Genomic DNA, 25,512 nt, shown 5'->3' with positions numbered 1-25,512 from the left:
TGGCTGAGATTGCTCCTCGCGCTTAAACACTTTGGGTGAGTGTGTGTGTTGCAATTTCTGCTTCTGTTTTTGGTTTCGTTTCAGCGAGACCTCTCTTCTCACCTCTGATTCCACTTCGCAACCTTTGAATTTTTGTTTTTTGTTTTGTTTTTCGGTTTCCGATCTAAACTCGATTCGATTCGCCATTGCCGGAAATGAGTCCTCCGGCGAGTGTCCGGTGATGATCGCTCTCCCGAGAGGTTCTACTTCTTCTTCCACGTCATGGTTTTGTTTCGAGGTATTCGTTTTCCTTTTTTATTTTATTTTTGTTCATTTATTTGTTGTTTGGTTTCCGAGAAAATTGAACCGCCATAAATGAAACTGCGAACGGATTTACCTCATCTGGATTTGGATGTAACAGGTTCTGTCAGAACTCACAGCGCGACGCTGTTGAGTTGAATTTCGCTGGTTTTGAGTTGCTTTGTGATTATTTTTTCTCGGCAACCAAACAGGAGGATTCAAAATTTGCAGTGATTAGTAAAGTATTTGTGAAAAGTGAAGATAGAAATGGTTGTTATTGTTGATGTTGTGATGTGATTTTTTGTCTCTGTACTAATTGTAGTTTCCCTCTCTTTTGCGCGTTTGAAAGGTATTGCCGCTGTCGAGTTCATTTTGGTGAGGATTCTGATTAAGGAAATTTTCTTTTATTCATTCGGAGGAGAAGCGTCTCTCTCTCCCCCTCTATCTGTTGCGGTTGATTCTTGAAATTTGTTGAACTTTATTTCTTCTTTCTTCTTCGTCTTTTGTGTAATATTTTTCGTGTGACATGTGAATTGGAATGCTTATTCCAGCTTATACAAAACAGAAACGGATCTCTTCCTATTGTTCTCGCTTTGTTTCTTTTGCAGTAGCATCATCACAATACCTTGTTCAGATTCTGCTCACTTTCACCACGACGGCTTTACTATTTACTGTGTTACGTGTCACCAAAAATGAAAGGAGGTATTCCCTGTATCCACTACTTGTCAGGGAAGATCTGAAGCAGCGCTAGCTGCTCACGTCCTGTAATGGACGCATACTCCTCTGGCGAAGAAGTGGTTGTTAAGGTTAGAGTTATTGTGATATGTGGGAAGCTTCTCGTGAAAGGGAGTTAATGAAGTTTTTGTATTGTTGTCTGAGTAGTTAACTGGGTTTTGCAGACGAGAAAGCCATATACAATCACAAAGCAAAGAGAACGATGGACAGAGGAGGAGCATAATAGGTTTCTAGAAGCTTTGAAACTGTACGGACGAGCATGGCAGCGCATAGAAGGTGATAGTATGTTTATCATGTCTACTTGAAGATCTTCTCTTGTTCTTCCTTTTTAAAGATTATTGGTGTAACATCTATTAGAAAATGGCTTAACTGATTTCCATATTTGATTTATTCTTAACTAGAACTGTCTTTTTCTTTCTTCCATGGGCTGGCCCCCTTCTTGGTGTTTTAATTTTGCTGTACAGAGCATATAGGAACAAAGACTGCCGTTCAAATCAGGAGCCATGCACAGAAGTTCTTCACAAAGGTCAATGGTTACCTTCTCACCTTGGTTTATATGTTTAAAATTTTGTTCCTTTTGTTTTATCTTATGCTATATTTTGACTTGCTGTTGATTTATGTTATCAATTTCGTATCTTGTTTGATTTACTTTGGTGAATACAAATTCCCTTCTAACTGCACAAAATATTTCTGTATCTGAACTGGTTGATTTCAAATTAAAAACATAAAAAAATCCTAACTAAATCAACAACTTCCCTGTTGATATTCAAATGTCATGGGAAGTATAGCGCTTCTTCAGTATTAGAACCCAAAATAATTTTGTTGAGAAAATTATGAACACGAGTCAATGGACTTGTGAGGTTGATTTTAAATGATGATACTTTATATTAGGGATTGCAAAAATTGAATTAATTATTAGCCACATCTCTTGCTCTCAAATTGAATAGAATCCCAAATTGAACAAATTCATAAGTAAATTAACACTTGAACTTGAACACCTCTAGAGTTTGGACTGATTTGAACAAAGAAATCCACAATAGTCATGATCAAACTGCTTGGCTTGATCTTGCAATCCCAACTAGACCACAAGCAGATGCGTACTCTAACTTGCATCAACAAAGTAATATTCTACAACACTAGCTTCATACCATCAACAAATGGTTAGTATCAGTGAAAAGTTGTAGCACTTTGGCAAGGCGATCATTTTCTCCCTTTGTTGATTTGTCATAATGATCTAGTATGGGTGTTCTATATATGTTAGGTAGTGCCTTGGGTTTGGCTTTTTTGGTTGAGCTAACTTGGAATTGGAAGGAAAGTGTTAGTATGGGCATGTTATGTATTTGACATCTTTGGGAGGAAAGGATTTTAAAATTTGCCTCTTCCTTGCCTAATAAGGTGTAACACCTAACGTGGGACTTTAAAAGACATGGGATTTAATGTTTGAACAATGCTTTATGTGAGGAAAAATTGAAACTCACCATTTATGGTGTTTTGTGAGGTTGGGAAAAATTCAGTGTTGTTTTTTCTATGAAAAGTTTTGCTTTCTAAGATTATGTGTGTTATAGATGTAATATAAAACCATTAATGTGTCTACATTAACATTTAAGTTTTTGAGATAGTTGGTTCATGACATAGTATCAAAGCTTCTATGACCTTGTGATTTTGATTATGGTTCTTGTTGGTCCTCATTCTTCTAAATAAAAGTTAAATTTATACACATGGTAGGGTGGGCCTTTGTATGGTTTGTTGGAGATCTCACATTGACTAGTGATATCACCAATATAGTGTATATAAGTGAGGAGCAAATCTTCACCTTACAATTTGTAAGGTTGATTTTGACTCTAATTCACTTTCTTAAGATGGTATCAGAACTTATCCTAGCAAGTGTTGTTGAGCTTAATTAGGCCACCCGCTAGCAAGTCACTCATAGATGTCCAATTCTACAAATTTCATGCTCAAGATGTCCTGTCTTTGACATAAGGGTGTGTTGGAGATCCCATGTTGACTACAGATATGACCATACTAGTTTATATAAGTGGGGATTAATTCTCACCTTACAAGTCGGTTTTGTGAGTTGAGTTAGGCTCTCCACCCACTTTCTTAAGATGGTCCACACTTCAAGCTTAAAGGGTTTTTTCACAAGATGTGTTACATATAAATTATAGGGTTAAATTTATCTTTAATTTATGTAAAATGAGTGAATTTTAGTTTTAGTTCCTAAACCTTTTTCTTTAGTTTTTATCCCTTTAAAATTTGAAATAATTGTTTTTGGTTATTGTAAAATGAGTGAATTTTGATTTTCATCATTCCAGAATTTGAAATTGTTCTTAGTTCCGAACATTCATTTAGGATAGACAAACATTTATTTTAGGGCTCAAATTGTTTTGACACGTGAAATATTGGGGTTGATGCAATAGCAAGATTGCATTATTACCACAAATTACGGTCATTTGTGAGATATCTCCAAATAACTCCAAACCTTAATTCTTTTAATAAAAAAATAAGCTAAATAAATTCATAAATGGCTGAGGCCATAGCTCTTTACTTTGCTTTTGCATGTGATCTTACCACAACAGTCTAGTTTTTCTCTTCCATGAGATCAAGTTATCACGTATAAAAAAAAATACTCAAAAGTAATCTCTTGCCAGCAATTGAGCTCGCTTAATCTCTTTCCTGAAATTGAGCTCGCTTAATTTGCACCAAAATATCCCACAAGTTTAATGTTACCTTTGCCTTCATACAAGAGACCTTTTCTTGGACCATCCCTTGATATATTTCAAAATATGAATAACTGCATCTCAATGACTTTCACATTAATGCTTTGTTTGGATTTGAGGATCGAAAAGAGGGAGTGGAAAAGGAAGGATTTGAAGGGAAAGTGAGTGGAAAGTGAGGTTGTTTGGATTAAGGAAAAGTGAGTGGAAAGTGTAGAGAAAGTTTGTGAAAGTTTGTGATTGAATTGATTGATGTGATAGATAAAAATAAATTTTTTAATTGATAATTGTGTAAGATTACTATTTTGCTCTTAGGTTAATTTTTTTTAATAATTATTATAATTAAAAGATAAATATATAAATTTTAATTAAAAAAATTATAAAATATTAATTTAAAAATAATTTAATTTAAATATTTACTTTAAATTTAATGATAGATAAAAATTAAAAATTTAATAGATGAATATATAATTTACACTTTTACCCTTGGATTAAAAATGAGTATAATATTATTTATTGTAAATAATAATAATTACAATAAAATTATATTAATAGGTATAATTTATTAAAAAATAATAAATAATGATAAGAATAATAATAAATATTAGAAAAATAATAAGAATCATAATAAATAATAATGATACTAATTATAATAAATAATATTAATATTAATAAAAATGAAAATAATAATATTTATAATAATAAATAATAATAACAAAATATATTATGATAATTATATTTTGTAACATTATTTTATTAATGTTTATGAAAGTGTTATTATTTTAATTTTATAAACATGTATTACTTTATTTTTTTTATATTTCCACTTTTTGATGTTAATATTTAAATAATAAAATTTTCTTAATATAAAAAAAAGTACAATAAACCCTAAAAATAGATAACCGAACTTTAATATATATAAAAGTGAGAAGATAGAAATATTAATATTTAATTTTCATATTTAATTTATATATAAATTAAATAAATATTTAATTTATATATATATATATAAATTAAATATTAAATATTAAATATATATACATATATATATTAAATATTAAATATTTAATATATATATATATATATAAATTAAATATAATTATTTAGGGTTTAGGGTTTAGGGTTTATATATTAAATATTAATATTATATATATGAAAAAGAGTATTAAATAATCATTATTTATTAAGTAATTAATGTGGCCAGAGTAGCCCGTTTCGAATCCGGAACGGCCGTTCTGGACTCATTTCCCATCCCAAAATTTGCTACCCAGAACAGTCCGTTCCAAAATTGGAACGGCCCGTTCCCAAAGTGGAACGGCCCGTTCTGGGTTCGCATATTGCTCATAAAATTCATTTTTGGAACGGGCCGTTCTGGGTTCCACTGCAAGCAAAAATACCCCAGCATAATCGATTATGTTTGGCCACGTAATTGATTATGGCCTTGCATAATCGATTATGTCCCAGCATAATCAATTATGCTAGGCCATAATCGATTATGTGGCTAACCATAATCGATTATGTTTCCTCTGCTGCATGGCACAGGGGCATTTTCGGGTAAGCGAAAATCCTACGTGGCTTTCTTCTCTTTTCTTCGCTTTTGTGCGAGGACGGCCACGACGCCTCTCCTCCCTTTTCTTCGCCTTTCTGTCGTTGCAAATCACTGGAAACGAACACCTCTTTTCTTCGCCTTTCCTTCGTTGTGAATAGTAAATCCGTGGAAGCAAACAGGGGCTAAGAGTTAAAATATTGACTTACGAGTTACCATACTAATTGCAAGGAAATTTCTAGACGAATTACAATAAGATAATTCAATTTACCAACTAGTTTTTTGCATCTCTAAAAGTGGCTCCCTTTGGTAGAAGTTTGGTATTAGGATCCATAGGTGTGTCTACGAGCTTTGCACTCATCTATCTCATTTCTTCTAAGATTTCCATTGCATACTTTTTCTCAAAGATAATCATATTGTCCTCGAATTGTGTCACCTTTATACCCAAAAAGTAACAGAGTTGGTGAAGATATTTTGTTTGAAAGTGTTGTCAAAAATGTTTCTTTACTTGAGTGGTTCCAAGTAAACTGATAGTGTGTGGACCCTTGTTAGGCAAGTCTACAGGAGGAGGAAGATGTAAAGGAATTAGTTGATCATTATCTTTTTAGTTATTTTGGCAATCGTTATCATTATCTTTCTATTATTAGGATATTACTATCTTTATCTTTTGTTATAAGGAGGTTTTCTTTTTATCTTTTAGGAGATTTATCTTTTTCTTTTTAGGATTTAATTAGGATTAGAGAAGGGAGGCAAAAACTATATAGGAGAAAATAATTAGAGAGGAGGGCATGAAAAATATTGAGTATTGTTTAGGAGGTTCCTAATTCCTTGAACTATGAGGACAACATTGTTCTCTCTGTTTTTATCCATAATCAATAAATAAATACTGTTCTTCCTCCTTTTTTTTTTTCTTGGTATGAGTTCTATCAAATTGGCATTATAGCTCCCATTTAAGGCATTGTGGGTGCTATAACACAATTTATGGTGAACACGAGAATGGAAGCAAGGCTGGAATCATTGGAGCACATAGTTGCGAGTTGGACCTAGCAAAAAGAAGGGGAAACACGGTATACCCAACAGGAACCACACCTCATTAAGCTGGAGAAATTAGTGGAGAGTTTAACGAAGGCCATGGAAGATAATGGGTTGAGAAAAAAAAAAAGGCAATGCTTCGAATATTAAACTTGATAGAGTTTGAATGGGAGGTGGACTTGGAAATAAAAAATGGGAACAAGTGGTGGAAGTTATAAATTCTTGTTTTTGAAGGGAATGATGCATTTAGATGGGTGTCCAAATTGGAGAGGCATTTTAGGATACAGGGGGTGATAAATGAGGAGAAGATGGAAGTTGTTATGGTGACCCTTGACGAGGACGCTTTGGGGTTGTTCCAAAGGTGGGAGACTTGCAACCTCGATCCAATGTGGGAAGGATTTAAAGAGGCCCTCACATAGAGGCTCCAGTCAACATTCATGGAAAACTCTTTTGAATCCTTGTTAGCACTAAAACAAGATCAAGTTGTCACAAATTTGTGATGTAGTTTGAGAAATATGTAGGAATTATGAATGGGTTAGACAAACAATATTTGATGGGAATCTTCATTAATGGGCTAAAAGGAGAGATTGTTGCTGAATTAAGGTTATATGAACTCAAGACCTTGTTAGAAACAATGAATAAGGTAAGGAGAATTGGAAAAAAGAACATGACAATAACTAAAGGTGTTGGAGTTCAAGGGGGAAGGATGAATAATTTTAGTCACACATACATCAAGATGAGGACCACACGAGAATGACAACCAACAATGATGAAATCTACAGAGGGAGTCAATTCTGTTTCCCGAGCCTCCATTAATAATGGGAGCAACAATACTACAAAAGGGAGAAGTACCTTCCAACAAATGATGCAAGCAGAGTTGCATGAAAAGTTGAGAAAAGGGGAGTGTTTTTGTTGTGCTAAGAAATTTGGGCTTAACCATATATGCAAAATCAAATAGCTTAATGTGATGATCCTTGAAGATATAGAAGAAGATGAAGATAAAGCTAGAAACTTAAATCTTCATAAGGAGGGGGTTGGAGAGCTGCAACTTTCCTTGCATAACATTGAAGGGCTTACCACAAAGAAATCTCTCAAGTTATGGGGTTTGCTAAAGGGTTGTTGAGTGGTAGTTTTGATTGATTGTGATGCCACACACAATTTTATATCAACAGAGATGGTGGACAAACGACAATTACCAATCACTAAAACATCTCTGTATCTTGTAGAAGTGGGGGATGGACATAAGATCAGCTGCAAGGGTAAATGTAATTCGACGCACTTACAAATTCAGGAGTTTTGTGTTCAACATGATTTAAACCTATTTGAATTGGGGGGAGTAGATGTGTTGTTGGTGTTAGAGTGGTTGGCATCGTTAGGCGAAATTAAGGCCAATTTTGGTGATCTAAACATGAAGGTGAAAGTGCAAGGGGAGACCAAAGTGTTAAAGACCAATCTAGAAGTAATCAAGGCATTGGGTGCTCTTAAGCTCATCCAAGGGGCTGAGTTTTGGTTCAACACAAACTAAAATACTTTTACTAAGATGTCACCCTTTCGTGCCTTGTATGGCCAAGATCCCCTTTTGCTATTGAAGGGGACAACTATTCCTTCTAAAGTAGACATGATATAAGTTCCATATATCACAGTAAACCAAAACAACAACTAGCTCAATGAATTGCACAATTAGGAAAATCACAAGACAAGGTTGATTACTTGGAAAGGCTCACCATCGTTTGTTTCAACTTGCAAGACTAGGATGACCCAACTAAGCATGGATGATAATGAGAGAGTATGTAGCCGAACTAGCATGCACGTTAATGTTGCCATAATATGGTTTTGAAATATGCACACTTCTACCAATAGTTTGTTGCCTTCTTGGATGGGAAAGAATTTTACTTATAATCTTTAGGAATAGACATAGAGGAGCTAAAGAACTTGGTTCAACTTGAGGAGCTAAAGTTTACAAACAATTGTAAATGTCAAACAAACATTGGGCCTACCAAAGTGGGTGACAACTTTGGCAATGGAGAAAGCTTACCAGAGACTAAATTTGTGGAAATATGTTATATTTTTCTCTCATTTGGAAAAGATACAAAGGTACAAATAGAATACAACAGAATTGTTGAGAGTAATGGTGAATGGAGAGAACATATTCCTTGTGTATTGCAAAGCAAAAGATAGGTTTATATACAAAGTAGTGGGCCTAGGCCCATAAGATAAAATTATATCTAACACTCCCCCTCAAGCTGGTGTATATAGATCATATGCACCAAGCTTGTTACAAATATAATCAATCCTAGAACCCCGTAATGATTTGGTGAAGACATCTGCCAACTGATCAGTAGAGTTAACAAACTGAGTAGTAATGTCCTCAGATAAAATCTTCTCACGAATGAAGTGAAAATCTATTTCAATGTGTTTGGTCCTCTCGTGAAATACTGGATTTGAGGCAATATGAAGGGCAGCTTGGTTATCACATATGAGAGTCATCTGTGTAACTTCGCCAAATCTCAGTTCTTTAAGTAACTGTTTGAGCCAAATAAGCTCACACGTAGCAGAGGCCATAGCACGATATTCTGCTTCTGCATTAGATCTTGCCACTACATTCTACTTCTTACTTTTCCAGGAAATCAAGTTATCACCGATAAAGACACAATAACCTGAGGTGGATCTCCTGTTTGAGGGAGAGCCTGCCCAATCTGCATCTGAGTATCCCACAACTTGGGTATGATTGTTGTAGCCATATAATAAACCTTTTCCTGGAGCACCTTTGATATACTTTAGAATGCGGATGACTGCATTCCAATGTCCTGCACATGGAGAATTGAGAAATTGACTCACCACACTAACCGCAAAAGAGATGTCAGGACGAGTTACCGTGAGATAATTCAATTTCCCAACCAATCTTCTGTACCTCTCAGGATCTGAGAAAGGCTCCCCCTGACTTGGTAGAAGTTTAGCATTAGGATCCATAGGTGTATCAACGGGCTTGGAATTCATTAGCCCAGTTTTCTCTAAAATATCCAATGCATACTTTCTTTGAGATATTACAATTCCATTTGTAGATTGCGCTACCTCAATCCCCAAGAAATATCTAAGTTTACCAAGGTCTTTTGTCTGAAAGTGATGGCAAAGATGTTGTTTTATCTGAGAAATGCCATGATGATCACTACTGGTAAGAACAATATCATCAACATACACTATCAAGTAGATGCACCCAGCAGTGGAATGTCGATAAAAGACCGAATGATCAGCTTCGCTTCGAGTCATACCAAACTGTTGTACTATAGTACTGAATCTACCAAACCATGCCCTTGGAGACTGCTTAAGACCATAAAGTGATTTGCGGAGACGACATACCAAACCGGAAGACTCCCCCTGAGCAACAAACCCAGGAGGTTGCTCCATATAAATTTCCTCAAGCAAATTCTCATGAAGAAAGGCATTTTTAACATCCAGTTAATAGAGAGGCCAACGGTGAAGAGCAGCCATGGCTAAGAATAATCTGACAGAGGTCATCTTAGCAACGGGGGAGAAAGTGTCACCATAGTCTAATCCAAAAATTTGAGTATAACCTTTGGCGACCAAACGAGCTTTGAGTCGATCAATGGTGCCATCAGGACCAACCTTGACTGTAAAGATCCATCGACATCCAACCACAGACTTCCCAGGAGGCAAAGAAACAAGATCCCAAGTACCATTGTTCTGAAGAGCACACAGTTCATCAAGCATGGCTTGTCTCCAACCAGGGTGGGCCAAGGCATCACCTACATTTTTAGGAATAGACACAGAGGAAAGAGAAGAGAGACAAGTATATAGGGAGGGGGATAACCGGTGATAACTCAGAGTAATATAATGAGAAGAAGGATTACGAGTAGAACGATTACCTTTCCGGAGGGCAATAGGGAGGTCAGACTCAAGTGGTGGGACCGGAGGAGACGGAGGTTGTGGCACCGAAGTAGAGTCGGGTGGGGGTCCAATGGGAAGGCTGGAGCGTTGCCGACGATGATAAACTTGAAGTGGAGGCGGAGGTGGTGGGTCGGGTGACATAGTAGACACGAGGAGTATCAAAGACAAGAGGAAAGGGTGAAGGAGCAAGAACAGGTGTAGGAGAAGAGGAAGTAGATGAAAAGTAGAGAGAAGACTCAAGAAAGGTGACATCAGCTGAAATCAAGTAGCGACGAAGGGAGGGTGAGAAACATTTATACCCCTTTTGAGACCTAGTATACCCTAAAAAGACACATTTGTGAGATTGAGCGGAGAGTTTGTCAAGACCAGGACTGTGATTATGGACAAAACATGTAGATCCAAAGATGCGAGGGGGTAGGGGGTGGAGAGGTTGAGTGGGAAATAAAATAGAGTGAGGTATTTGATTGTTGAAGACAGAAGATGGCATTCGATTGATGAGATAGCATGCAGTGAGAACAACATCACCCCAAAAAGGTTGAGGAACGTGACCATGAAGTAAGAGGGTGCGAGTGGTCTCAATTAGGTGTCTATTTTTGCACTCAGCCACCCCATTTTGTTGAGGGGTATATACACAAGAAGTCTGATGAAGAATGCCATGGGAAGCCATGAAGGCTTTAAAGGAGTGAGAGAGGTATTCACGAGCATTATCACCATGAAAAGTATGAATAGAAACACCAAATTGAGTCTGAATTTCATTATAAAAAAATTGAAATATGAAAAATAATTCAGAACGAGATTTCATTAAAAATAGCCAAGTACACCGAGAGTAATCATCAATAAAAGTTACAAAATACTGAAATCCTAAAGTGGACGTGACCCGACTCGGCCCCCAAATATCCGAGTGAACTAAAGCAAAAGGAGACAACGCTCGGTTGGGGACACTTGGAGAAAATGAACTACGACTATGTTTGCCTAACTGACACGACTCACGACAAATGAGACAACTTAGACAAACGTGGTACAAGGTGTTGAAGCTTGGCAAGGCTAGGATGACCTAATTGAGCATGGATGAGGGAAGGGGAATCTGCCACCAAACCAACAGGAGCAGAGGTGCGTAGGTGATAAAGGCCATGAGACTTACATCCGGTGCCAATCATCCGTCCCGAACGCCGGTCCTGTAAGAAAACAGAATCTTTAGTAAAAGAGATAAGACAATCAAGAGAGCGAGTAAGCGACTAAGGGATAATAAATTAAAGGGAGACTCTGGGACATAAAGAACATTGTCAATGGAGAGAGAAGGAGAAAGATGGACAGTACCAACACCATGAGATGTGGCGCGAGAACCATTAGCCATAGTGATAGGGGGTAAATAAGCAGAGGTAGAAAGAGAGGAAAAAAGAGACCGATTACCAGAAATATGATCGGTAGCACCAGAATCTAGGACCCAAGGGCCAAGAGAGGTGGAGTGAGTGAGACCAGCAAATGAAGGGCCTGTGTGCGCAACAGAAGCAGTGGAATTGGAAGCTTGACGTTCCTCATACCATTTAAGGAAGTCATTGAAGAGAGCTGGAGGCCCAGAGGCAGAACTATCAGAGGGGGTAGCACCAAATGCAGTAGAGACAGGAGAGGCAGTGTGGGCAACAGCAGCAGCAGGGCGAGGGGAACGACCATGTAAGACGTAGCAACGGTCAATTGTGTGGCCCAGTTTATGACAGTGATCACACTTGGGACGACCTTTGCCCAGTTTGCGAGAGCGCTGACGATCATCACGTTGAGAAACCAAAGCAGAGGAGTCTCCAGTGGGAGCTGAAGAAGGTATGTCAGGGGAAAACTTGCAAGGCACACGCAACAGAGTGGACCAAGCCGAGTTCAAGGTAGGCACGGTCGGAAATCCCAAAATCTGATCACGAATGGAAGAGTACTCATCAGGAAGCCCATACAATGCCATCAACATAAAGAAAGTTTGGCGTTGCTCTAGTTCCTTGGTAGGAGTGGCAGCAGGAGGCAAAAGTTCATTGAAGTCATGTAGGAGGCCATGAACTTTGCCCAAATACTCAGCCATGGAGCCCTCAAGGCGTCGTGGGAAAATGATATTCTGGAGATTTTGACACACCATAGAGACGTTGAGTATCATTGGTGTATAACACTCGGGCTTGTTCCCATACATCAACACATGTCTCATGGGCACGGAAAATTTGCTTTAGGGAGGGATGAATGGTCGACTTAAGGACACTACAAATTTGAGCGTCAATTTTCAACCAACGAGGACGATCCTTCTCATCAACGGAAGCAGCTGTCTGGGTAAGGTGAGCAACATAATCCTGTCCCTTAAGCCAAAACTTGATATCCAAAGCCCAAGTATCATAATTGGTTCCATCTAACTTATCAATGGAAAGAGGAACATTGGCATAATTAGTGAAAATAGAGGATTCAGGCCGATCAGCGGAAGAGGAAGCCATAGGTGCTGTAACAGGAGAGAGAAACAACAATAGGAGAGAGAAAAACGGCCCGAGAAGGAAGAGATCCGTGCCAAACGAGGTCCGATCACAAAACAAATAGTAGATCGGGGTAGAAGATGTCGGGGCGAGTCCGGCACCGGTGATCGCTGCCGGACGCGCCGCCACGCGCGGTGGCCGACGGAGAGGAGAGAGAAACTGCGCCCAGCACGAAATTGGTGCGTGGGGGCGCGTGCCACCTCCGTTTGGCGCGCGACCGGTGGCGTTGGGTTCGCCGGAGGGAGGCGAACTGGGTGGGGGGGTCGCCGGCCGGAAAGCTGGCAGCGGACGACGGCGACAGCGAAGAAAAACCCTAAAAAGGAGGAAAAAAAATTGCCGGAAAGAGACACGACAAGGTGGGTAGCCGAAAAACGGAATGAGACACGTTTTCCGGGCACCGATGAACAGTGGGTCCACCGGAAAGTCAAGGATAGGCTCTAGATACCATGTTGAGAGTAATGGTGAATGGAGAGAACATATTCCTTGTGTATTGCAAAGCAAAAGATAGGTTTATATACAAAGTAATGGGCCTAGGCCCATAAGATAAAACTATATCTAACAGGAATAAAATCTGAGCTAATCTAATCTTGAAAATTAGAAAAATTATTCTCCTTATAAATGAAGAATTTAAATAAGGGGAAAATAGGAAATAAAACTGATAATCAAATGAAAATCAAATGAAAATCAAATATTTTAATTGATATGTGCTGATAATTAAATATTTTGATTGATATGAGTTTATCTCCAACACTCCCCTTCAATTTGGGTGATAGATGTCAATGATACCTAGATTCGATATGATGTTTTTGTATGTGTTTCTTGGAAGAACCTTTGTTAGGATGTCTGCTATTTGTCAACATGATGGAACATGACCAACACTTATAATATCATGGTCTATTTTCTCTTTAATGAAGTTTTGATCAATCTCCACATGCTTTGTCCTATCATTGTGGAGTGGGTTCTTTGTTATGCTTACAACAAGTTTGTTGTCACATAATATCCTCATGTTGTAATTGATAGGAAGTTTGATTTCATCTAGCATCTACTTATGCCAAATTCCTTCATAACTACCTTAAGCCATAACTTTAAATTTAGCTTTTGCACTATTCCATGCCATCATGTTTTCCCACACAATGGAGAAGTAGCCTGTAGTTATTTTTTGTTAGAAGAACATCCTTCCTAATCTGAGTCTATATAAACTTTAATGCCTTTGTTGAAGTTCTTGGAATAGAGCCCTCAATCTAGTGTACCTTTGAGGTATTGGAGGATTTTGTTCATAGTTTTCATGTGAGCCTCAATTGGATTAGACATATAGTGACTAGCTAAGCTCACAACAAACCCAATGTTGGGCCTAGTGAGTCACGTAGATTAACATCATCTTAACTAGGCTTTGATACCTATCTTTATAAATTGGTAGACTTTCCTCTTTTCTTTTTTCTAGTTCTATGGGAGTATTGGTTGCCTTGCATCCAAACATGTTGGTTTCTTGAAGCAAATTCAATGTATATTTCCTTTGTGACATATAAATACCATTCTTTGTTTGAGCAACTTCCATCCCTAGAAAATATTTGAGTTGACCCAAGTCCTTGACTTCAAATTCCTTAGCCAAGAGTCCCTTCATGTGCTTGATTTGATCATAAATGTTTCCTGTGATAACAATATCATCAACATAAATAATGAACAAGGCTATATTCCCTTCCACAGAGTGTTTGACAAACAATGTGATCTGTTTGGCATTGGTTGAACTCGTTTTTCTTGACAACTTGAGTCAAGCTATCAAACCATGCTTAGATATTGCTTGAGGCCATATAGAGATTTTTGGAGCCTGCACACAATGCTTAAGGTGCTGGATGATTCAAGTCTTGGGGGTGTTTGCACATAGACCGCCTATTCTAGCTCTTCATTTATGAAGGCATTCTTGATGTCTAATTGATAGAGTGACCAATCTAAATTTGCAGCTAAGGAGAGTATGACTTGAATTGAATTAAGTTTGGTCACCAACGCAAAAGTCTCTTTGTAAGCCACTCCATATGTTTGGGTAAACCCCTTCACCACTACCTGAATTTGTACTAGTTTATACTACCATTAACATTGCATTTGATGGAGAATATCCATTTGCATCCAACCAGTTTCTTCCCTTTTGGTAGGGTTGTGATTTCTCATGTATCATTTTTAACCAAGGCCTAAACTTCTTTTGTTATTACCCATTTAGGTTGTTGTAGTGTCTCTTAAACATTCTTCGGGATATGTGCACTATCAAGAGCTACCACAAAAGTCTTATACCCCTATGACAATTTTTCATAGGACACATACTTCTCAATGGAGTGTTGAGTACAAGATCTCACCCTTTTTCTTAAGGCAATAGGAATGTCAATGTCATCAATAGGTTCATGGATAGGAACAATATTACATGGGAAAGCCTCATTTTCCAGAGCCTAGTTGAATTCATGGCTTTGCCTTGGAGCTATGCTTGACTCTACTCTCTTCCTTCTCTTTCTTAGGTATGTTGTCTCGTTGTCTCCTTGGATAGTAGGGCCTTGATTTTACTAAGATGAAATCCTCTTTCTTGCTTTAGTTGGTGCAATTTCAGTAATTTTCAATGCAGTTTGTATAGCATTTTCCTTGTTCAATTTTTGTTGCATTTTTTGTTGTTTCCTCTGGTTTAGGTGTAGTCTTACTTAGTTGGATCTATATTTGGGATAGATTCAATTAGGTTAAAATCCAGCAATTGAGATTCTACCACTTTAATTGGATAAGTTTGCTCCCCCTAAATGCCAACTTTGGGTAATAAGGCTGATTCTAAAAAAAGGTGACATCCTTGGTATGGTAAAACCTTTTGGTTTGCGGTGAATAGTATTTGTATCCCTTTTGGTGAGGAGAGTAATCGAGAAAGATACATTTGATAAATTTCGGGTCAAGTTTGTTGCGGTAAGGGTTTAGGTTGTGGACCAAGACTAAACATCTAAATATTTTCAAAGGAATGGATGTAAGGATACGATTAATGGGTTATAAGGTTTGGAGAGTGGAGAGACGGGTGTTAGAGTAGAGGACTTGGGGAGACATTTTGTTTTATGAGATAAGTTGTGGAGAGGACAACTTCTCCCCAAAATTGGTTTGGTACATTTGATGCTAGCATGAGAGATCTGTTCACTTCTAGGAGATGTCAATTTTTTCTCTCAGCAACCCCGTTTTGTTGAGAAGTATCTACAGATGAACAGTGGTGTATGATTCCATGTTTCTGAAGGTAGGAATTTAGTGTAGAGTGATAATACTCTTTTCCATTGTCACTCCTAAGAACCTTAATCCTGCTTCGAAATTGCGTTTCCACTCGTATGAAACACTTCAAATATTCTTCCAACTTTTGATTTATCCTTCATTAGGAAAACCCAGGTGACTCGTGTGTGATCATCAATGATATTGGCAAACCATCTTGATCCAATGACATTACTGATCCGTAATGGTTCCCATACATCACTATGAATTAGGGAGAAAGGCTGAGAGGGTTTATAGGGTTGAGGGATAAGAGTTGGGGGTATGTTTGAACAATCAACAAATTTCACATTGAAACAGCTTTTGATTTTTGTTGAATAACTTCAAGTACAAAAAATTTGGATGGCCAAGTCGATAATGTCACAACATTACGGGGTTTTTACTAGTTGGAGGCATTGTTGCACAAGAGTTGGTCATAGGTTTTATTTGTGACTCTTCAACTTGGAGGAGGTAAAGTCCAACACACTCTTTAGCATTGCCAACCCCGACTCCAAAATCTGAAATTCAAATAGGTTAGGAAAAAATTTAGAAACACTCTTCAAAACTCTTATTAGTTTGCTAATGGACAACAAATTACAATCAAGTTTAGGCACATAAAGGACTGAATTTAGAATAATGTTTTGTGAGATAATAATTGAACTTTTACTCGTGACCTTAGATAGAGTGCCATCAGTTGTCCAAATTTTGTTATTATTTAGGCATGTAAAATAGCTTTTAAACACAGTCATGTCTCCAATCATGTGATACGAGGCTCCTAAGTCAATGATCCATAACTTTGGTTTTCTCTTGCTAGTATTTAATGCATGCAAGAAATTACCTTTTTGTCCCACTATAGTTGTGTTACCTCTGTTGTCCTAGTTTTTGGCTTGTTACACCTCTGAAAGTCTATCATGATGATTCTGCAAGTGTCCTTGGTGTGATTGCATTGGGACCCATTTTTCTTTTGAAATGGACTAGGCTGGTTCCCCCTTGCTGCAATTGCTAGGTTGATATTTTGTTTAACATGCCACACCCATTGAGTGTAGTTATGACCATTCAATTTTTGGCTAGAGATAGGGGGAGGAGTCTCTTAGACCAAACTGGTGGTCAAAACTTCTGGTTTTTTCTCTCCCATGGTTGGTGGCTCCAGGTTAGGGATGGTTTAGATTGTGCTTTGATACCATGTGGAAATTTGTTGTATATTTCTCTCATTTGGGAAAAGATACAAAAAAGGTATAAATAGAATACAATGGAATAAAATCTGTGAGCTAATCTAGGCCTAAAAATCAGGGAAATTATTCTCCCTATAAATGTTGTACCTAAACAAGCGAAAAATAGGAAGTAAACTGATAATCAAATCAAAATCAAATATTCTAATTGATATGTGCTGATAATCAGATCAGAATCAAATATTCTGATTGATATGTGCTTATCTTCAACAAAATGATCTTGTAAAGAAAGCAATATAGACCGAAAGAAAGTAAAGTCAATAGAAAAGAAATGGTGTATAGTAAGGGAATACCATTAATAACCCTTTTGTGCTTGTGTATAATCAAGGAGACAGACCAGTAAAATTTAGCAAATAGTGTATTGAGACCTAGACTAAGTTAATATTATGAACAAAATAGGTAGACTTAAAGAAATGAGGTGGTATAGAATGTAGAGACTCATAAGGGAACAATATCGAGTGAGACCAGGTTGTCAAACGCAAAAGAAAAAGTTTGCATTGGCAAGAAGTGAGAGAGTCCAAGTTTTTTCAATAAGGTGTTTATTATTGTGTTCAGATAATTGTTTAAGCTTTTGCGATAGTTGATTCTTAACATGGTCTTAGAGGTTCTATGACCTTGTGGTTAGGAGTTTGATCCTTGACAGCTCCATTCTACTTAAGAAAAAGTTAAATTTTAACACAAGGTAGATGGACTTGTGCATTATCATGCTTCAAGCCTAAAAGGATCTTACGTGAGGAGCTTGTTAGTGACGTAATATAAAATGCCATTCATGTGCCTTCACCTAATGATAAAGTTTTTGGGATAATTTAGTTCTTAAAAATGACAAAAAAAAAGTGACTTTTGTATGTGTTGTGGTGAAGAAGCATCGTAGCCTCCTAGCACTTGCACACTAATACTTGCAGTTTGATCCAATCAGAAGACTAGGCAAAGATATGTTTGATATTGTGTTGGATTAGTCTTTTAGGGTTCGTGTTTCCTGTTTAGTGTTTATTTCTATGGATAGGTTTGTTTTATCCAACATTAAGAAGGTAAACTCTTGATTCACGCTTGGCATCTTTACTGCTCCTGAAACTGTGGCAACTTTCAATACCATCAATTAGAGGTTGAATAGAGATTGTCATCTGTGGAATTGAAGCTTAACTGAAGTAAGGTTATCTTGACAGTGATCAAAATATTCTGGTTGCTTTGTCTATTAATTGAATTGTATATTACCTGTAATCAAATTCAATTCTAAAACATTTGAGAATAATTCATCAAGTTGTTTGCAATGTTAGGCCCTTTGTTTTTATTGAAAAAAATCCCATTTAATAAAATATTACGAGATTTGCTTACAATATTCATAATGTAGATTGTGAATTTCAGTGTTAAAAGCTACAGAGCACTTTTAGACGAGTCATTTTTAGGAAATGGCTTAGTGGTATGGACTGTAAAGGGACACGGTTAGTGAGTTAAAAATTTCTTTTTTTTTTCTTTTTTTCTGGGGGGGGGTGGGGGTGGGTGGGGTGGTTCTTCATGGTTTGTCAAATACATTAGTGTTGCTGTTTACAAAGTAGCGTGTGACAGATAAATGCGGATAGTGTGTGGTGGTATTTTCTTGATGAAGTACGTCATTCAAGTGTAAAGATATGAGGTTCATATCTTCTCTTTCTATAAATGCAGATAGTGGTGTGTGATTTTTCTTTTTGTGGAGCCAATTGTATAATGCCTTTCATAGGGAGAAAATTGATGGATCAGCCACAGGGCAATATTAGGCTTCATGAGAAGCATGAGACTTTTGAAGGTACCTGCTTCTTGGTGAGAGAATTATTAATTTCTATATGAGGATTTGAAGACACAGAATGTATGGAGGAGCATTGAAATTTATTGAATTTATTCATCCTGATATTTTAAGTGGTGGAACAACCATATTCAATATTGTGATGGAGTATATCTGGCAGAGCTTAGAAGGACTATCTAGCATTGTTTTCCTTTGCTTCATCATATACCTAAAAACTACTGTTTCAGTTTTTCAATGTCCTTGATAATTCAGTACATGTTTTCTTTAAGTGAATTTGTTTTTACCTTGGCACGAGTAAATATTTATGAAGATAAATTTTTCATTTTTCAGGAAGTTTTTTTTTCTTTCTTTTTTTGTTTCTAATTTCATTTCATTTGTTTCTGAAACAATTTCCAATATGTTTCTTTCCTAAGAATTAGTGCGATATTTCCTTCTAATTACTTAATCGAACTGTTCCCAACTTTGAGTCTTTTTGTTCTAGGAATGCTTAGGTGTCATCAAAAATGGCTATTTTACATGTTCCCTTTAAATAATGCTATGTATTTATTACGGGAAAATAATATGAAACTTTTATCACAATAGTAGATTACTTCAACAACAGCAATACTGTTTTTTATTTATATCCCTTCCAGGTTGCCTAACTGTGAATAAGAAAATAACGAAGGGTGAATGTATTATGTTTGTTAAATTAGCTAGGGAAAGTTACACAAATTGTTTGATTGACTATAGCAAGAGTACAGTACCCATTTGGGAACTTAGAAGTTTCAAGACACAATCAAATGTTTGTACTGGAAGTCTGGAACATAACTATATAATATGTTGATGGTTGAGTATAATTTTAATGATCGATAATGGGAGTACATAATGATTTTGAGGACTTTAGGGTTGTTACTTGTTAGGCTATATGTTATGATTATTGATCTATATATTTAGGAGTTTTGATCCTTCAAACTCAAAAGGGTGGCTGGAATTCTAACACTAGGATGCTGGCATGGTTTGCCACACAGAAAGACCAAACTACCTTTATATTAATGGCCTCAGTCTTAGTGTTAAGTGAACCGGTTTATTAACATATTAACATTGCTCATGCTAATTTGTAGAAGAGCTTAATTTCTATATATTTTGAGTACTGAAAGTTAAATAGAGGTGCTTATTATCAGTTTAAATACGGGCAATGAATGTGTAAATGCTCTATCTTTCTCCCTCTCTCCCTCGGAAAAGAATTTGCACATTTCAATGATGGGGGGCTGGTTTGGCCAGGTAATCAATTTGATTATCTTGGTCAAATCAGCCCCCTTTTTTTTTTTTATTTTTTTTATTTAACTGTGCTAGTATCCATTTATCACACGTAGAATAAAACTTCTTGTCAAAGCTATAACTACTAGGGGCAAAAATGTTCACCCATCCAACACAAAATGAGTGCTAGAGTGTAGTGGCCTGTGTAAACAGTTAAAAAGTACCGCTATAGTCATAATCATAAATGCAACTATTCACAGCTGATCTTACAGGGAATTCAAACAGAGCCTAGTTGAAATTTTAGCAGATGAGCTCAATCCGAGAAATAAAACCAGAAACATAATTTAAATAGGCTTACTTGTGGGGTCCAAGAATTTAACAAAACATCATGTTTAACGACCATTATTGTCTTATGGGTGACGATATCTGACTAATATGGATTTTTCCTGAATAAAACATGTTTTTATACAAAAGTGAGAAATTGAAAAGAGGATTTTATCTCCTGAAAAAAAAATGCGAAAAAAAAAAATTAATCTATTTTTTATTATTTACTATTACTTAAGTAAGGGAAGTGCAAATTGAAGCCAAAGAACATTTCCCGAGCCGTACATGAACTACTTCCATCTAGCCAATCTCTATTTGGGGTTTTAGCAGTTGCTCTTCTTTCTATTGGGTATAAACTCAAAGAATCTCCTGCTTCTGTCTCTTTCCCTTATTGCTGAGAGGCTTTCTCTTGGCAACCTTTACCATAAGCGTGTATTTGAATGGCCTGATAGTAGGTCTTGTTGTTACTAATGCTACACTCTACTGGGCTCGATCAAAGTTTTTAATTTTTAGAATTAGAAATAAATAAATGATTATTATCCCTACTCTGGGATCTATAAATTACTTCCAAACTGAGAAACTTCTTGAAATGACTTTTGGAATATTTCTGTGAACAAGAATGACCGAAAGAACCAATCCAAGGCTTGAACATTGCTTTCACATATAACGTTGCTAACCTCTGGAGAGATATTGGATTACCACAGAAACAAGAGTGATCTGTTTAAGTGTTATAGGCAAAGGCTACTAATCTGTATAATTTTCTTGTTATATGTTATGTGAAAAACAACCAGCCTTTTGGTTGGCCAAGTCAAAACTTATCTTTATACTTTATAATAAAATAAATAAGTAAAGAGCATTTGATAGTCACGTTAGAATAGAACCTGATAGAAGATTTTATTCAATGTATTAGAATTAATGAATTCGGTAACTCAACCCCAAAAGTTAACACCGGAAGTGAGGATTACTTGAGGCATTTATGAAGAGTACTTTGATCATACCCTTAACTGACGTGGATCATAGTCTAATTTGGTTTTCTAGTTTACGTACTTCTGTGCATGTTACACGGGGGATGCGTACCATTTCTTGACATAATAACTTCGTTTATTTGCAAGGCTCTTAGGGTTCAAAGGCAGCTGTATTGTGTATCTTCCCCCAGATCTGATGTGTAGAGTTTTATGTTTGTCCTTTTTGAGCATAGAACATATCTCCTGAAGATATTTTAGTCATTGATAATATAGAAGAGAATGTTGCTTGGGTTATTCTTTTCTTTTTTCTTTTGATCTTTGACAGAATCAATAAACCTTTTCCTTTTTTCTGTACAATTTGATGATTTGCCATTTAGGTTGCTCCGATAAATAGGTATTTATTTATCTTTATCTGCTATTCAACTTTCGTACAACGTTAGGAGGATTTGAACAAGTCAATGTCACTAGTTTATAGGGAGAAAATGGAAGGGAAAACAATAAATTTTCATGTATTGATCTAGGATATGCAATCAAGTTTAGGAAAGAACTGTATCAATTCAAGCTAAGATTTTGATATATTCAATTCTAGGAGATACTTGCTGCTGTTTCAATCTTTCGATGGAAAAGAATCTAACCGTCACTTAGAGGAAGTAATATGCTTTTTTGCGTTACATGAGAGAAGTGACTGAATGAAAGAAGACACAATTTTAAAGGAGAGAAATGTAGTGATGAGATGCTGTTGGGGTTGGTCGAAGTTGGAACTATTTTATGGTTACCCGCTTTATCGATCTAGCACTTGGCATATGAGTGAAGCATGACATAGATTTATATGCAATAAGAACGACTGGATGGGATAAAAGAAATGTAATAGGTCTTAAAACGTGTGCTGGTAAATGTTTTTATAAAATATAACGACATTTTAGTTTTTAGAAATGACATAATGCAAAATAGCATCTACATAGGACGACTCTAGTTACCTAGGAAGCTCCAAAGATACCATGACGAAAAGAACCAGCTTGTTCAGAACCCTTGATTGCTTTTCTACTGATTAGAAAAAATAATTTTGATTTTCTGAAGCTCTAACCGCCATCATAATAAAAAAATAACTTTTTATTTAAACATTTGGGATTAATTTCCTTGAAAGTGAAAGATTTAGTACATCTTTTGTGCATGCTCTCTAAGATCATAAACTAGTCTTTAAGCTGAACTTGTCAAAATCCCTTGGCAGTGTTTGTGCCCAACAATCAGTTTCCAGTCCAGTATATGCATATGCAACTTGATTACATCCACGGTTGATTTTTCCCCCAACTTGATTGAAGAATATTTCTGGATGCTTTCTTTTTTATGCTTCCATGCTTGAATATACTGCAATGTCTGGGTTACAGCTATTTCTGTTTTCCAAAATGTATTTTGGAAATTCTGCATTAGAACAAATGCACTGCTGCTACAGTAAGTGCTTTTACTGGATTTTCTGAAACTTCACTTGCTGAAAATACTATTTGGACTTTTACTTCCAGTTGGAGAAAGAGGCCCTTGTAAAGGGTGTTCCAATTGGACAAGCTCTTGATATACACATTCCCCCTCCACGGCCCAAAAGAAAACCAAGCAATCCTTATCCTCGGAAGACCAAGATTGGTACCGCAACATTACATAGTGGAGCAAAGGATGGAAAACTCAATTTAGTTGAATCTTCACATGTCAACCAAGAACTGGACTTGGAAAAAGAACCATTTCCGGAGGTTAATAATTTATTGATTTACTTTTATATATATATATATATATATATTCCAATTTCACATTTTTTTTAGTTTCCTCTATCGGTGAAATAATTCGGCACATTCCTTATTTTATTAGAAACATGATTCAGACGAAGGGCCAACAACTGTAAAAGAAAATAAGGATGAAAACCGCTCAAATGCATTTACTCTTCTCCAGGAGGTACCCTGTTCCTCTGTATCTTCAGCAAACAAGAGTTCAATAACAATGTCAATGCCACTGGGAAATTCATGCGCCTTAAAGGAGATTACACCTTCAGTTACAGAGGTAATAGCACGAGATGGAAAAACTGAATCTTTTGTCACTATTGAACTTGAAAATGGGAAGTTGGAGATCAATGATGGAAAACAAACTAATGTCACTAGTAAAGGCCCCACGTTAGAGAATTCTGATGCTGTACGAATGAAATTGATTCAAAGTGAGAAAACAGATGGTCTTGATTGTGCATTAACGATAGAGGGAATGCAAGGCAATCAGAATTACCCTAGACATGTTACTGTGCACGTTGTTGACGGGAACCTTGGAACAAGTGCTCAAAGTCAAAATCCATCAAAAGATATGTTGTTTCGAGACTCCATGTTTCAGCCAATAGGAGGGGTTAATGGCCAACCGAATCTTTTCACCAATTCAGGTGCATCGAACACAAGTGAAAGTCAAAATAACACAGCACGATCTTCTGTTCATCAATCATTTCTTCCTTGTGCTCCCTTCACACAACACAGCCAAGACGATTACCAATCATTTCTTCACATGTCTTCCACATTTTCAAATCTTATTGTCTCTACTCTGATGCAAAACCCAGCAGCTCATGCTGCAGCAAGTTTAGCCGCTACATTTTGGCCCTATGCAAATCCAGAAACTCCAGCAGATTCTCCTAGCTGCTCCCAAGGAGGTTTTACTTCTAGACAAATTGGCTCTCCTCCAAGCGTAGCAGCTATTGCAGCTGCTACTGTAGCTGCTGCAACTGCCTGGTGGGCAGCTCATGGATTGCTTCCCTTGTGCACTCCTCTTCATACTGCTTTTGCCTGTCCTCCTGCATCAGTGACTGCAGCTCCATCAATGAATAACGGTGAAGCACCGTCCCTGAATACAAAACAAGAAAAGGCTACTCTACAAAATCATCCTCTGCAAGATCAGATGCTGGATCCAGAATGCTCAGAAGCTCAACATTCACCTTCAAAGTCACCAGCTGTCATTTCATCAGATTCTGAGAGTGCAGATGCCAAGTTAAATACTTCACCAAAGGCTACTGATCATGAGACGAACAAAACAGTTTCCGAGCACCTTGATTCAAGCAAAACGAAGGGCAAAAAACAGGTTGACCGTTCCTCATGTGGTTCCAACACAGCCTCTAGCAGCGATGTGGAAACTGATGCACTAGAAAAGGATGAGAAAGGGAAGGAAGAGCCCGAAGCAAATGATGCTAACCATTTAGCTATTGATTCTTGTAATCGTCGTAGAAGCATTAGCAACCTTACTGATTCTTGGAAAGAGGTCTCTGAAGAGGTATCCCAGTTACTTGTAATGAAATTTTAATACAATGCTTGCATGTGTTCTTCTCTTCTCATGACACTTGTTTTCAGGGGAGATTGGCCTTTCAGGCTCTATTCTCCAGAGAGGTGTTGCCTCAAAGCTTTTCACCTCCTCATGCTTTGAAGAATAAGGATCATCAAATGGACATCAAGGATAACCAGCAAAACATAGATGAAAAGGCTGAAGACCTTGACAGCAAAAAATGCAGTTATAATTACGAAGAAATGCAGAAAGATTCGCCATTTATAGAAAATAACGAGGGACTGCTGCTGACCATAGGGCTTGGACAAGGAAAGCTTAAGACTCGTCGAACAGGCTTTAAACCCTACAAAAGATGTTCTATGGAGGCCAAGGAAAATAGGGTTGGAGCGGCCAGCAATCAAGGTGAAGAGAAAGGTTGTAAGAGAATACGTTTGGAAGGGGGGGAGACTTCGACTTGAGGTTTGATATATGCATGCAATAACATAAAGGCAACTTTTGGTTTTTGCATATCATTTCTTAATCCCCCTCAACGGTGTACCTATATTGTTTATTTCTAATTCTGCAGCTCACGAAACTTGTCGTGTAGATGTGTGTACCATATTAAATTACTGTGTACGCTGTTTTACTATCTTGGACTGATAATGCTGTTAAGAACTCCGCTAAATAGACATAGATAAGAAACATTAAGTATTGTTTGAACCCTGAACATTAAGTAATTTATGATCCATTATTCA

General features: G+C 37.0%; 1 protein-coding gene across 10 annotated transcripts; it reads left to right on the top strand.

Moving 5' to 3' along the window:
- LOC109800275 (protein LATE ELONGATED HYPOCOTYL) lies at window positions 1-25,512 on the top strand. 10 transcript variants are annotated; one of them, XM_020361097.3, is made up of 9 exons: window positions 1-277; window positions 401-516; window positions 629-654; window positions 888-1,085; window positions 1,179-1,290; window positions 1,479-1,540; window positions 23,005-23,226; window positions 23,342-24,769; window positions 24,847-25,512. In XM_020361097.3, the coding sequence occupies exons 4-9, from the start codon at window positions 1,047-1,049 to the stop codon at window positions 25,234-25,236; spliced, it is 2,253 nt and encodes a 750-aa protein (XP_020216686.1). In that variant the 5' UTR covers window positions 1-277; window positions 401-516; window positions 629-654; window positions 888-1,046; the 3' UTR covers window positions 25,237-25,512. The 10 variants fall into 10 exon arrangements, with proteins under 10 accessions (XP_020216686.1, XP_082930991.1, XP_020216681.1 ...); XM_083074865.1 differs by having other exon boundaries at window positions 602-654; XM_020361092.3 differs by having other exon boundaries at window positions 401-521.

The sequence above is a fragment of the Cajanus cajan genome, chromosome 5 (genome assembly GCF_000230855.2).
Source record: "Cajanus cajan strain Asha chromosome 5, NIPB_CcT2T_4, whole genome shotgun sequence".
Classification (NCBI taxonomy): Eukaryota; Viridiplantae; Streptophyta; class Magnoliopsida; order Fabales; family Fabaceae; genus Cajanus; species Cajanus cajan.
Note: the sequence above shows the minus strand (reverse complement) of the source record. Positions and strands in the feature narration are given on the sequence as shown.

What these genes read in the sequence shown, in the direction of transcription:
- LOC109800275 (XM_020361065.3), top strand. Translation starts at nt 1,047, where the DNA reads ATGGACGCATACTCCTCTGGCGAAGAAGTGGTTGTTAAG. An exon ending in CACAGAAGTTCTTCACAAAG is followed by an intron (nt 1,541 to 23,004) that starts GTCAATGGTTAC and finishes TTTTACTTCCAG; the next exon opens with TTGGAGAAAGAGGCCCTTGT. An exon ending in AAAAAGAACCATTTCCGGAG is followed by an intron (nt 23,227 to 23,341) that starts GTTAATAATTTA and finishes TTATTTTATTAG; the next exon opens with AAACATGATTCAGACGAAGG.